General features: G+C 29.3%; 3 protein-coding genes and 1 long non-coding RNA gene across 4 annotated transcripts; 1 reads left to right on the top strand and 3 right to left on the bottom strand.

The window, feature by feature from the left end:
* Positions 1–121: 121 nt before the first annotated feature.
* LOC140452046 (G patch domain-containing protein 11) lies at positions 122–2,685 on the bottom strand. Its single transcript, XM_072546077.1, has 3 exons — positions 2,527–2,685; positions 1,143–1,599; positions 122–510 (listed from the first exon to the last, which is right to left on the bottom strand). Exons 1-3 carry the CDS (start codon positions 2,577–2,579, stop codon positions 235–237), a joined length of 786 nt encoding a protein of 261 aa, XP_072402178.1. The 5' UTR covers positions 2,580–2,685; the 3' UTR covers positions 122–234.
* A 2,388-nt stretch (positions 2,686–5,073) lies between these two features.
* LSm-4 (COMM domain containing 5 Like Sm protein 4) lies at positions 5,074–6,925 on the top strand. The gene is made up of 3 exons (XM_072546187.1): positions 5,074–5,431; positions 5,482–5,803; positions 6,657–6,925. Exons 1-3 carry the CDS (start codon positions 5,350–5,352, stop codon positions 6,811–6,813), a joined length of 561 nt encoding a protein of 186 aa, XP_072402288.1. The 5' UTR covers positions 5,074–5,349; the 3' UTR covers positions 6,814–6,925.
* Positions 6,853–10,856, bottom strand: LOC140452113 (golgin-84-like). Its single transcript, XM_072546186.1, has 9 exons — positions 10,630–10,856; positions 10,380–10,579; positions 10,238–10,328; positions 8,545–8,859; positions 8,068–8,272; positions 7,768–8,001; positions 7,586–7,658; positions 7,281–7,441; positions 6,853–7,044 (listed from the first exon to the last, which is right to left on the bottom strand). The coding sequence occupies exons 1-9, from the start codon at positions 10,743–10,745 to the stop codon at positions 6,985–6,987; spliced, it is 1,455 nt and encodes a 484-aa protein (XP_072402287.1). The 5' UTR covers positions 10,746–10,856; the 3' UTR covers positions 6,853–6,984.
* A 429-nt stretch (positions 10,857–11,285) lies between these two features.
* Positions 11,286–14,152, bottom strand: LOC140452182 (uncharacterized). Its single transcript, XR_011952150.1, has 3 exons — positions 13,639–14,152; positions 13,194–13,259; positions 11,286–11,444 (listed from the first exon to the last, which is right to left on the bottom strand). It is a non-coding gene; the product is annotated as an uncharacterized lncRNA (long non-coding RNA).
* Positions 14,153–15,380: the final 1,228 nt, after the last annotated feature.

Consider the following 15,380-nt stretch of genomic DNA (forward strand, 5'->3'; position numbering starts at 1 on the left):
CATGTAAAATAAATCAATATTATTTGTGGATTTTTTATTGCTATCAGATTCCTGTATTTTATCTGATCATTTTATTAATTATTGATTAATTAGTTGGAAATATGTGTAAGTAAAAATCAAATAACGCAAAATATTTGACATTTATTGAAAACAACAGTTACAAATAAATAACATAAGTCTCTCAAGTTAATTCAAATAACAACAGAAAAAAGATATGATTTTAACTTATAAATTTTATTCATCATCATGATCCATTCTATAAGGCCCTGGACAATTCTCCTCCAGGTCTTTTATGTCTATACCTGTAATCACACAGTATATACAATATAAGTGTTTACTTCTGAGATAATCTATTAACATAAATAGATTCTCTTCTGTGATGTTAGTTTCAAAGTCCTCATCATCGCTGCTGCTGTCAGTATCATCATACACTTCATTTTTTTCCATTTTTCTACGTTTTTTGATTGTCTCTTTGGTCCAAAAGAAATCCTCAACAGGATCTTTAATTTTCTAAAAAAAAGTTTTCAAATGAGAACATATTTTTTATTATTCATTAACTACAAATAGACTAAAAACCAACTTTCAGCATACCTTTATTTTGGACTTACTACTTTTTCAATACCATTTTTTCACAATGTAACATGATTTGATAAGAACTGAATGTATGATACAGGAAAAAATCAGAGTGAATGCTATAATAGTTAAATTGTAAGGAAAAAATGTCAAAGCAGGATTTCAAAAATTAAAAATAAATGATGAGGTATGGATATGGAGTAAAGTCCTGCAATTTGAAAAAAAAAAGGAAATTTCCAGCTGATATTAGATAATGTGTACAATCAGGTTAAAAGGAGATCAATGAAATATAAGCTTAATAAAAATTTATGCACTAGAAAGGGAATGTTCATGAATTGGAAAGAAAAGCATTGGACAGAAGTAAATGGAAGGAAGTGGTTAAGAAATGTATGGAACAATTATAGAAATATTAAATGTATTTTATATAATTAAAACAAAAGTAAATAGTAATTGTGTAGTGGTAAATATAAACTGTTCAGCCCTAGAGCTTCAAGTCTTATTGAGCTTTATAAAGAACTAAGAAATATTACAAAAATTGCTTTTTTATTTTATGATTTACATACACTTACCAATCTAAAATCCAATTCTTCACAAATTCGTTGTGCCTTTAATAAATCTTTTCTAACTTTAACTAAATTGATTCTTTCCTTGAAAGCTAGTCTATATCGATTCTCATAGTTTTTTAAGTGTTTTATTTTCTGCTGCTGCTTTTGACTAAATACTTCTTTCAAATGAGATTCACGACCAATTCCTGATGTGCCCTGTTTAATCACAACATCAATTGGTTCCTTGATGCCACTTTTGGACTTTCCAAGACTTTCTCCTTGTTTGAAGCCCATCTTTTCCAGTAATTTAAATCCTTTATTTTCATTAGAAATTGCTGTGTTTAAACCCCGCTCCCTACTTTCTCTCTCCAGTTCATGTACTGATTTTTGGCGCTTAGTTGGGGGTTCTAATTTTTTCTTAAATAGATCCATTTTGCGTTTTTCTCTGGTAAATAAAAGACTTGGGCGTACATCATCCTTACTAAAATTTGAGATTATTAAAAATGAGGAATAAAAAAAATAATTTTAAACAGTTAACAAACAAACTAAATTTTATGAAGAAAAGCATTCATGACTCAGAAGTCATGAATGCTTTTCAGAGATAACATAAGTCTTTACTACAACAGTTTCTTGGGTTATTCCAACATCAACCACCTTCATGTCTTGAATGTCATTAGATGACTTCCAGGAACTTTTATAAAATAATAAAACTACTTTTAAAGTAAAATTGTGGCTTATTCCCAACAAAAATAATAAATCACAAAAATATTATCCTTGATACAAGAATCTAATAAAGTATTACTAGAAAATAAAGCATTAACAATTTGAAAAAAATTTAGAAGAAAACACAATACCAGAAATCTACTACAAGAAATTGGTGCAGGTAACATGAAGCATAAACAGCTACAAGCATGATAATGTATGGTAATAACTACCAAAAGAAAGCCTAGTGCACTTACATAAACAAATACAAACTTCACAATCAAAGAACACAATATTGGGTTAACAAGATCTATCATACATAAAATATGTTTACAAAAAACCAGTAACATATATGAAGAGGAAAGTAAAATGATAAAATAAAAAAAGAAGAAAGAATAAAACCAAAAGTAACAACAGACTACAACCATTAAACATTAAACAAATAAAATAAATAAGAGAACAAAGCTTTTGCTAAGAAATGAACCTTATAGAATTGCAAACAAAACTGATTGCAAGGAAACGTATATGAAAAGATGGAAAATATCGAAACACCACGTTAAAAGAATGATAGAAAATAAGTAACCACCCACATGAAGAAATAGAACTTAAAAAAATACTCAACAATATTACTTTTATCAATCTTTAAAACCAAAAAAATACCTTTAGATACATGTAAAAACATTATACATAGTTAACAATACTTTACCTGTCCACCAGAACATTAAACGACATATAATCATCATCAGAATCTGACATCATCTCTCTTGATGATAATTTTTTGAAGACACCAATTTACGTTTCAAACATCAATGCAACTAGCAACTATAATACAATTTAATCATAAATGAAAACTTCAATGAACTGTCAAAAGAAAACAAAATAAACTTTTCCCAACTATTAAAAATATCATTAGTTAAAGTTTTGGTTTATTCAAAATATTGTAGGACAAAATTAATAACAATTTTCGTTCCGTTACACAATATAAAATAAACAATTTCTTCTTTAAACAAGTTTAAATAAAGGTTATGAACCATTATTGGTTATTATTGTGGATATAAAACACAGTATAGACAACATTTATACTGTGATATTAAAGCTATATGATTATTATTGATGATTTGTATGTTGTACAATCTAAATCAAGGATGCCTAAAAGTTTGAAAATTTAAATAACATTAGTTATAATTTCAAAAAACCTAGGTATAGTCAGTTCGCTATTTCCAGTACGAACTGTCTAGTGAATTTAGTAATTATTGACGTGACAACGTCTTAAATTAGGTTGTGGCTCGGAGTCACTCATGAAAAAGTGTAACGCCCGCTCACGTCTGTTACGATGAGTCACCGAACGAGAGAGAGGCCCGCCGGACCGGCGAATGCCTTGCGTCTCTCTCCCACTCAAACATGATCGGTCCGCTGCGCGCGCAGCACTAGAGAATTAGGCGCGTTGAATCGGTGCGTGCTTGTGTCTCTGTCTTTCTCGAGCGTTCTTGGCGTTGGAAAACCGAGAAAGCGTTATAATACAAGTTCACACGTGTGTAAAGTATCGTCAGCTGTGTCTGTAGTGAAAATGTGGAGTGCTTAGATTCGTCATTTACAACAACTACAATAATAAAGGTAAATAATTGTACACTAATATTTCATTATCGTAAACTATGATTGATTGATTAATTGTTAGATTGACACAAAAGTTGAGAAACTGAGTTTATAGGTTATGTCATACTATTGACAAATGTTGATAGTGTTAAGTAAATTATTAGTTTAAATCACTCTGCAATCAATCGTAATTCAGTCGATTGAGAAGAAACAGCGCGTAAATATTCTACCGAGAAAAAGAAGTTGTCACGTAAAATCTTCGCCCGTAAAACCGACTTTACAGGCAACCGATTTTTTTTTTGCGAAGTTTGTTACTTTTTGACAGACTAGAAGTGGCTGGAAATTACTATACAAACAAGCACACGTACTCGTAGCCAATATTAATAATAAACAAACTAAATAGTAAATAAAATAGAACTTTACGAATTACCGGCAATCAATATTTTTTGCATATTATATATTTGCACCATATAATAAATAGTTATGTTAAATTATAACAACTGAAATATAATTTTTAAATATATACTACCCTAAATTTTATGGGTTTAGTATACACTTCCACTATTTATAATATTTCATCTTTTTTTAATGACAGAAGTCTGTATTGTAGGTTTCCAGCTATGAATCTGTCAAAATATGCCCGAGTTGAGCGAATGGACCTTAGTTCAGTTGGCTTTGGTGTTGAAGGATGTGGATTCGATTCCCATTACAAAATAAAAACATTTCCTAGTTAATCTTCTGCCTATGCTCAAAATTGAACATGTTAAAATAAGAATAAGGTGTAATTAAAATTATTCAGTAAGAACGTTTCATATTATGTTTGTAATCCAATATCCGCAGCAGGTTTGCTTCTCTAGCCAACATGTTAAAATAATTTCAACAGTAGCATAAATAGTAATATCCTGTTCTAAATGTTAATCTAGTGCAGCTCTTAAAGGTGATGCAGATCCTTTTTCTTTTATAAAGTAGAAAATAAAGTAGATAAATAACCAAGATACAAGATACATGAATTAAATTTTTTATGGTCTATGAATATGACAGTGACGAGTAACGACTGAATGTCAAAATTTAGAATGCTGTTCTGTGTTATATTTTGATGACTGGCAGCTAATGCCCGGATAGCCCTGGTAGCTAAGGTCAAGCAAATGAATGGAAGAAGAAAAAGGTATGTGGCCATCAAAGAAACTAAATTTGTTTAGGATTTCATTAAATGTCATAATACATATAAAAATGTATTTTGATTAAAGCTGGATTTTCACAGATCCGATATCCGATGACACGAAATACGAAATTTTTTGTACGAAAATATTTGATTGTCGTATCCGAAATTTTTTGACATAATATATGTCAAAATATGTATGATGTGTCAGATTATTGGATGGATTAATACATAGATAAATAATATATAATTTCAATTAACTGTCAATAAATGTTAACTGTTTTGTTTGATATAATATATATTTATATTATATTGAGCTACGTTCTCGTCGTTTTTGCCTCACATAGTGTAGAAGACCCAAGAGCAACACTTTATTTCATTGCATTTATATAATGATTAGGTCATTGTTCCATTTTAAATATATTTCAAATAGTAAACATAAACACTCCACAAAAATAAGATTAAGGGTTAAGTTCAAGTTAGAATGTCAACAATGTCAAAATTCATCCGATTTTCGTGCAAAAGTTAAAATATTTTTAACTTCTTCCGATGACTTTTAATTTCGTACGAAAATCCCACCTGTCATTTTTCAACCAATGAAATTCGCTGAAATTTATATCGTATCATCGTATCGTCGGATATCGGACCTGTGAAAATCCACCTTAATGTGTAGTTTGAAAGGATTTATAAATAAAGATATTTTACAAAACAAGATCAAAGAAATGAAATCATAATCAAATCTGTATACTAATATCTAGTGCCATAATAAAACAAAAAATGAATATCTCAGAGATATCCAAAAGTACCATTAACTTGGTCTCTGACATTCCAAATGACTATAGAAATAAAATATTAAAATGTAATACATTTTTAGCTTTATAATATCCCTTACTAATTTTTTTATTGTAGTGGTGTTCTCCTCTTATCTGCTAACAGAACAGGAACGATCGAAAACTGTTCTTAATTTATCAAGAGATATAAATATTCCTAAAGAAAACCTAGAAGAAATTTTAGGCGTATATTTGATGTTTGTTACACTGTTTTTGCGATTTGAAGATAATGAATTTGTTGAACGGTTAACAGAAATTGGATTTTCTCCAGAATTTATAGAAAATTTGCCATTAATAGGAAACCGAGATAGCATTATAGAGAATTTAAGAAGAAGCTATACTGAAAATTTTGGAAAGCTATCTTTATTTCGGTGGAGAATTGATATAAGTTTAAGTAACAGGTAAGTTACTAGTTTATATTCTATTAAAACATGTAGATTATACAGGTTTAACCTATGCGAAATTTGCAGCTTTACTTGTCTCCAGTCTTCAAATACACTATGAAATACTTTTGTTTAATAACCAAGAGACATGTACAAACTATTTGTAATGTAATTTAATGGAAGGAATATTAATAAAATCCTTAGCACAGCGTTTGAAATAAAGTATCAATATGTGCAGTATGAATGATAAAGTGGAATTTACAACAACACCTAAATCTTTAACTTGGGTTACGGACTCTAAAGAACAACCTTTATAGTATAGATTTGATTGGTGAAGTTTCTGTTTCAACTGGCACTTTTTAACATTGAGTTCCATACCATTTATTTCACACCATTCAGTGGCTCAAATGGTTCCAATCCTAGACTTGTAGATCATTGTAATCATAGATATTCATGATCTTCTTATAAAGCTTTAAATCATCTGCGAACATGAGAGAATGGGAATGAACAAAACATGACACACTATCATTCACATAGATATTAAAGAGGACCTAAGTGCAAACCTTGAGGTACACCAGATGATACCTCTATCTCATTCGATTGGAAGCCTTGAATATGCACTATTTGTATTCTTTTTGTAAGATAAGAAGATAATCACTTTAAAAATTGACAGTGAATACGCAGACTGTGTAACTTATTAATTAAAACTTTATGGTTTATACAATCAAACACCTTTGTAAAGATTGTAATGATGTAATTTTTAGTTTCAAGTTCTTACTTATGAAAGAAACTATTAAATATACTTTTAATATAGTTCATAATATAATGAGTTTTAGTTTAATAATTGTATAACCATATTCTTATTTTTTAGTGATTTAGTTAAAGTTCCCAACGTTGTGGTATTATCAATAACATTAACAAACAGAAAGAAGTATACAATAGAGCTGGATCCAACAACATTCCATAAATTGAGATACAGTGTCTCGTTCCTTTTAAATCAATTAAATTCGCTGAGATCAAACAAATGATTTTATAAAATTGTTAAAACTAACAAGAAAAACCAAATATTGTATAACATGTAATTTATTAAAAAATATATATGTACAGTTCAAACTGGATAATATAAATAAATAAAAATCACCAGGGATCTTTAATTAAAATAAACTATACTTATATAAAATAATGTAACAGTTTATTCCCTAGCGGTTGCTAGGGGCATACAGGAACAGAATGATGAACACCCACGTATGTAGCAGAACCTAAAAATATTTTTATAAATAAAATATCTCTACACAGAAGTGATGCAACGAAAATAAGTAAAAGTAAAGGTAAAAATATTTATTTTTCAGCATACATAGTTATTTCTGTGTGTGGATAAATTTGTGTCTTACAGAAATTTACAGTTCGGTTGTGATTATGTGCTTCAAAATATAAGCTTGGGTTAGGCACTTGCTAACGAAATGAAAGCTAGACCACTAAGAAGCTATAAACTTACCATATAACTAAAAACACAAACTCGAGCTACTGGATATCTTCTAAGAAATACTCCAGTTCTGATACTAACAGCATCAAGAGTTGAATATGCATGTTTTACTCTGCGAGTAACCCCAGCATCAAATGGAGATACACGCATAAATTTTGGAACAGGTATTGAATCTAAAAGGAATTATCAATTTTATACTCAACTTATATGTAGAAAACTAGATATAAGTTGAGTGAATTATTCTCAAAAAGGTTTACAATAACGAGGTTAGATTTTTTTTCTATAAATTAATAAAGTATTCAATGCTTAAATTTTACCATCTGATTCTGCTATGTTGATAATTTTGGCTTGAGAACGATTTACTTGGACAAAATTTTTCTTGTATTCATTCTAAAACAAGAAATTCAGTTTAAAACACCACCATTCATTAAGAAAAACACATATGGACAAATAAAAATGGTTAGTACAATATACTTGAATTTTAAAAATGGTTTATTACTTCTAGTTTTTCGATTTGTAGCCTTAACGCATTTCTTTCGGTGGTAACAGTCTCTAAATTGTTTTGCTTAACCATTAGTGTTTGTGTTAAAGATTTGATTCGGGACTCAATGTCCTCGTTTGCTGCTACATTACTTTTATTCTTCAAAGCCTCTTGAAACATCAAAATTTCATTTGTTTTTGATTTTACTAATTGTTGAAGTTGATTTATTTCTTGTAGAGCTTTAAATAACTCCTAAAACCAAAAAAATAATGATATATTCACTAATTATAGTCATATACATAATATAAAAACACTTACATTGTTTTTTTGTAAACAATCTTCTTCTGCTATTGCCCTAATCTTCTTTTCATTTGCTAAAGTTTGTTCCAGACTTTGATTAGTAGATTGTAAACCACTTTGAATAACTTGATGTTGCATCTGGAGTGACTGTATCTCTTTTAACAAGTGAGCATTCTTCTGTGTCAATTCATCTGATTTGTTTTGATGAAATTCTAGTTCTTTTCTAAAACACAGTATTTTTAGTTAATGGAGAACATGTGTTTCCTCATTAGCAACTAGTTCCAATAGGCCAATTAAGTTAGATTTTTACTCTGATTGTTTATTTAGACATATTTCCACTAAAAAAATTGATGAATCCCTAGACAATAGTCTGTTTGTAGTATCTCATACTACACATGTCAACTGTCAAACTAAAAAATTCTTATTTTTGAATAACTTAATTGGTCTACAAGGGTAACTACTGAAAATATAACAAGTTTATAAATATGTACTAACTTGAGCTCTTCATTGTAAGTTATAAATATGCTATCAGTGTGTTCACTTGACTGGTTTTCTTGTTTTAAAGAAATAAGTTTTTCCTTCTCCTGCAAAATTCTCTGAGCCCTAGCAATATATTGATCCTTTTCAATTTGAGCTTCAGTTACTTGCTCACTGGCTCTTTCGATCTGAAACTGAAGGTTGAAATTTTCGTTTCTCAAGTCTGAATAAAGATGTTGCATGTTTAGGAGTTGTTTATTGAGATCCTGGTTATCTAATTCTAACTTAGCGATTTTTTCATCTAGAATATGGGTTTCTTCAGCTAAAATAAAACTGAAATATTTTTTCAGTAAAATATTACAAGATTAACACAAAAATGATTTGACTGAATGTGTTCAAACTGAGTTTTGTGTTATGTTTTTAAAAATCAAGCCCAAGCTTCAAGATTTCACTAAACTAAGAAAACACCTTTGTTTCTAAAACTGAAAGAATTCAATGACAGAAACTAAAACCTATAGAAGGTATTAATCAAATCAATTGTAATGACATAAAACATGCAAATCTAGCAAGTCCCTCAGGTTAGTCAACCAGTACAGCTGTTTTGAAATAAGATGATTAATAACTTGATTGTGTTTTGCTTTGGCTTCAGAATAATGGTAGGAATATTTTGTTTTTCCTTGTCCCAATGCAAAACAAAAGCATAGGATTTTTGGATATTTTTTTAAGTGTTCAATATTATTATAAACTGAGCATTTTCATGTTTAAATCTTGTTTTATATCCTGTTAATGTCACCTACACTAGTTTTTTCTTATCTACACTACTGTAATGTTTTTGTTTTTTATATTGAATGTTCAACTTCCAAACCTTATAAGTCAAAAATTGGTCATTTTTAGATTTATGCGATTTTGGGTTGAAAATATTGTTCCAAATGTTCTGACAAATCCCCAAATTCATGAAAACTATATTTTGGCATGTTTTTCGAAGTAATAATTAAATAAATACTGAGAAAAAAATATGTACCAAACATCGAAGTTTTCTACTCCCCTCAAAGGTTGTAAATTTTAACTTATAAGGTTTCAACAGTTAACCATTGATATATAATAAGATTACTTTGTAGAGCAATTTTTATTTTTACCATTTGTAACATTGTATTGGGAAAGCTATATTGGATGATGATGTTTGAAACAACTGAATGTCACACAGAATTACATTTGATGTATCAGATATAACAATATCCTACAAATATGAATATATATAATCAGAATGCATTGAACAGTCAATGTCATATTACCAAATTAATTGTAGCCATTATTTTAAATCAAAATCAAAAAATTTCTTACACAATCCATATAAAACCAGAAATAAAACTAAACATATGATTTTTGTACCATTTAGAAGATATAATGCTAACCAAGGGTTCACTACAATAGTCACACCAAAAATTTTCAATACTTTACCAATTAAAAACTACAAACAGTTATAAAAAATATAAGTATTGATCAATTCAAAGTTTTTATATATGAAAGCAGAAAATATTTAAGAAAGAAAATATATTACAATTGATTTTAATTAATTTATGCATTTAATGTGTTTTATATTATTATATTAGTAATGTGATATATTTTTTTATTATTTCTAACTTGAAAAGAAATTAAAAGACACTTCACACTTAAAATTCAGTTTGAACTAACAATATTCTTACAAAATTACCTATTATGAACTGAGCTTGATGACGACATTTTATCACTTTTTGCAGAACTTCTTATTGATTCGTCAAGAACACTATCTTCCAATACACTTGCTAAAAATGATTATTTAATATACATCTTGATTTTTAACATACTGAACATACCATTTGAGCTTGTTGGTATATCTGGTTCTGTTAACATATGACGTACTTCCATCACAGGGCTTCGCTCTTTTATTGGTGTAATATTAAAACTGGAGTTTCGATTTGCTACATTTAAAGTTCCATTGCCAGACTTAACTTTTCCATTTTCCCATTCTTTATTGCTTATTGTTGTATCGCTAATAGGATCCTGTACTGGTGTTCTGAAATATACGTTTTATTCTCAAATATATATTAATTACATGTAACTTACTCATCATTAGTTTCAATCAATTTTGAAGTACTATCATTTAAAACAGTTGCAGCATTCTGATCAATTTTATTTAAAAGGTCTTCAGCCCGACCTGCCAGATTTTGAAACCAAGCCATAATTGAATATTCTGTTTAAAAATATTAAATATAATAATTTCAATGCATTTTAAAATACGTCAGTTTTGATGATATTGTGGATGATGTTCATAGTATATACCCCCCTAGTAAGGTAAGTGCCGGAGAAAAAGTGGGGAGAGAGTTTCTAGCGCCAAATAAGTTCGGAATCGGGAACTAAAAATTTAGCGGCAAATTCAAAATGTTGGTTCTGAATTTAAGGCGGGAAATTCAAAAAGGATATACTGAATTTTAGGCGGGAAATTCAAAAAATAAATTTCTGAATTTTAGGCGGGAAATTCAAAATGTTCCGAATATTATATAGAAAACAAATATAGTCATAAAATAATAAATAAAAACTTATTCTATGCCAAAATATATTCTCTGTCCAAAAATGTAGTATACACTTATGCAATTTTGTATACCATAAATGTATAACATATCAGATAGAGACATATGTTTTGGCACAGGAAAAGTTTTTATTTATTATTTTGTGACTATATCTGTTTTCCATTACATTAAAACATCAACATAAAAAACAGATATTCTTAAAAATTTATTTATTTCTGTAATTTATAAAATTTGAGGAATCACAGAGATATAATAAATTATAAAGATCGTCATCACTGCCATTGTGATGGCCTTCACCTGTATCCACGAAACTAGGCTCCATTCTGAACTTAACCATCTATTCACTGCAACCTGCAAAATGATATATGGAATTACACACAAGCAGCAACCGAAATAAGTAAGCCCTACCTGCGGAGACTTGCATACCCATATGGACATTCAGGCATACAATTCATTGAGGTGAGAAAGATTGGTCCTAGTAAATTAGGGACCACTCCTTCGAGCCCCAATGCTCCCCAGGCTTTCCTCACCCTCCCCCCCATACCACGCTGATGTGCTATGGGAGGCTAGTTTCATCTATATATTTACTGAATAGTGCAGAGCAGCATGAGGCTCTTTAGTCTTGCTATGCTATTTGTATGTTTGTGTATATATATATATATATATATATATATATATATATATATATATATATATATATATATATGTGTGTGTGTGTGTGTGTGTGTGTGTGTGTGTGTGTGTATGTTAGAGATTTATTATGTATCTAATGTATTTTACACACAAACATATATAAATAAAAAATAAACTATGTTTATGAGTAAAATATGTGCCCATGTATAATTAAAGTAAAATATGTACCTATGTACTACAATGGCGAGTGAAATATCTCATTCATTTACAATTAAAATGTTTTGAAAACCTTTGTAAACAAAGAGTAAGTAACATTCTTTCCAGAACTTACATCAAAGGAGAATTTTTAAATACACAGTGTTCACAAATTATATGCAATTTCTTTGAATTTCATGAATTTGTAACTAAGTATAATTAAAGTAAAATATGTAACTATGTATAATAAAAGGAAAATATGTGATTATGTATAATTAAAGTAAAATATGTAACTATGTACTACAATGGGGAGCGAGACAAGGACATAGCATTTCTCCCAAACTGTTCACCCTTGTTCTATAAGACAAGGTAGATACAGATGAAAGCAATTGTGAAAGACCTAGATTCAGGAGCAGATGGATAATGTTTGATGATGAAGATATATGTAAAACAATAAAAAGAATTTTAAAGATTCCATATGAGTCCAGTAAATAGGAAACACAATTTTATTTGTTTACAACAAAATGGAAGTATGAAACTGTAAACAAGAATGAATAACATACAAATTGTACAGTTTTATACTGGAAATAATTTAATTACACTTATGACCTGTACTTACAAAATTGTTTTCTCCTACTTTCATATTTTCTGTGAGCTACTAATTTCATAGGATCTATCATAGTGTAGTCTGGTTTATTTTTAAGTAAGTTAATAAACTTCTGGTCTCTGCCATTTACAATTGCATTTACACTTTTACACCACATATACAGAGAAAGTCTAACAATAAATTTACATATATTTATACCTGTATTTGAACGGATTTTACAGTTGAATGGTGAAAAATTTAAACAATTCAATTTCAATGAAATCTGTATCCTCTTTCTTTACTCTAAATAACATATTATATTTACATTGCTCACAGGAAACCTTCAATACTTTCTTTGCTACATATCCTGCAACATAGGTTACAGTACACCTTCCCACCTGAGTTCTCATAACATTTGAAACTGAAAGAGGAAGTGAAACATTCACTTCAGGTGCCAAAGGTTTACAACCTGGTAATACCTCACCTGTTAAAAAAAACCTAATGCATCTAATGCTCCCTCACTAACATCATTTTCACAATTGCTTTCAGGTGAATGAAAAGATATAAAATTATTTATAAGCAAAGCTTTGAAAGTGGTTATAGCATCTGGCACACTTACTGAATGAAAAATGTAAAGACATATTTTTATAATATATTACCAAAGAATATAGAATATTTAATATTACCATGTACGTCAATAAACCTTATAGTTTGAGTTTCTTCTTCTTCAATATCTGCTGCATTCTGAGAGCCTGAAATTTAAATACAATATTTTAACAGAACATAACCAATAAATAAATCTGTTGGACTAATAAACAAACAAGTACTAGATATCTTGATCTTTATCATCATCAGAAATGAACCCAAATAATATGTTGCCCAGAAGGCCCATCAAAATTTATAATAATTAACTACAATTAATATTCATAATACTTATATTAAAAATCAAAGTCATATTTGCGGAATACAATTAAGTACAATTAGATTTATAAGTTTTGATGATTTTAAAATATATAAGTAAGATTCATATGATAGGATTAACATTAATTTAAACAATAACAGTTTAAACATACAAAATATTATTTAATTTAAGTTTGCTAACAAACATTTGCTATGAGGTACAGTGCTTACCTATTGCTGGTAAAAATCCACTTTATCTTCGTCTGTAAAATGTCTAGAGCAAACACGAAATTTATTGTAAACAGTAAGAGGTGTATAATTGTTTAATACTCCTCTCTTAATTACTTTCAACCATTCCAATGTGTCCATTTCATTTTTCGGATTTGGAAAACGAAATCTACTGCTTGTGTGGTCCTTACAACCAGGAACACAACATGGTTGGCTTTTTCTTTTCTTTTATTTTGTTCCATTTTAACGATCAACAATCATCAACAATCAATAAGATGATTACAACAAAGACAAAACAAAACAAAATTCAACTTGCAATATTTCAATGGCGTACAATACAAATAATACAATACCAACAGACCAACACAACACCAACCTTCATTCTTCAACTTCAATTCTTCCACGGCACATGCGTCTCATACCCCCACCTAGAGTGACTGTAGCGCCGCCGCCATTACGTACGACTGGAATCGTCCAAACAAACTTCCCCGCTGCCCTATCTCTCTTGCACTACTATTTCTTTTTATGTACTATGATGATGTTTAGTTGACGTCTTCACTAGTTCATTGTCACTCTTCTGTCAGCAACAAGGAGTCCACAGTACATAGCTCTCTAGTAAGGTAAGTCCAATAAACAGATTTGGGTTTCTAGCGCCAATGTGGACGGGCCAAAACTAATTTTATTTGACGGCAAATTTAAAACGTAGGTTCTGAATTTTATGCGACAATTTCAAAAACATATGCTCTGAATTTTAAGCGACAAAATTCAAAAAGTATGCTTTTAATGGAAAATAAATGGTTATATAATAAGAAAACTTATTCGGTCAAAAAATATAATTCTCTCTATTCAAAAATATAGTAGGAGTCATCTGTATGACATATCTTCTTTTTTTTTGGATTACCTATTTGTCAAGTTTTTATTAAAATAATTGATCTTTGCTACTACTTTAAAGCAATGATTATATATTTTTATAAAAAAATTAATATCAAAAATACTAGAATAAGTAAGATCCAACGGAAATTTCATTAGAAATAACCTTAAGAACTTCGAGCGACGTTTTATATTGTTTCGTTTTAACCATCTTAAAAAAGAAGAGGTAGTTAACCGTATATGAATTGATTTTGTTTAATTAGCGATTAATGATAACATTTTTATTTTCTAATTATGAATGAATATGGAACAAGGCTTTTGCCACCCTTAAAAGAAACTAGTATACGTGCAGCATGTAGAAAGTGTGGCTATGCAGGTCATTTAACATATCAGTGTAGAAATTTTATTAAAGTCGACCCCGATAAAGAAATTGTCTTAGACGTCAGTAGCACAAGTAGTGACTCCGATCAAGACTATTTAACGCCTCTAACAGAGCTTCGCGAAAAAGAGCTAAAAGAAAAGTTAAAGAAATCCAAGAAGAAAAAACATAGGTCTGAGAAGAACTCTAAGAAAATCAAAAGAGATTCAAGTGACGATACTGAAGAAAGTGACAGTGAGACAAATAATGCTAAAAAGAAGAAACATAAAAAATCAAAGAAAAGTCATAAAAAGAATAGAGACACAGATTCGGAAAGACGGGGAAATGGAGACCAGAAACGTTTAAAATCGAAAAAAAGAAAATCAGATTCAGAATCAAGTAGTGAATAAAAATTTGTAAGGACTTTAATATTGTAAATAATTTTATAATTGTAATGTATTTGACAATTTTAACACCAGGTTTTTAAATCCTTATGTTACTTTTTAAATGATCTTAA

The sequence above is a fragment of the Diabrotica undecimpunctata genome, chromosome 10, assembly GCF_040954645.1.
Source record: "Diabrotica undecimpunctata isolate CICGRU chromosome 10, icDiaUnde3, whole genome shotgun sequence".
Classification (NCBI taxonomy): Eukaryota; Metazoa; Arthropoda; class Insecta; order Coleoptera; family Chrysomelidae; genus Diabrotica; species Diabrotica undecimpunctata.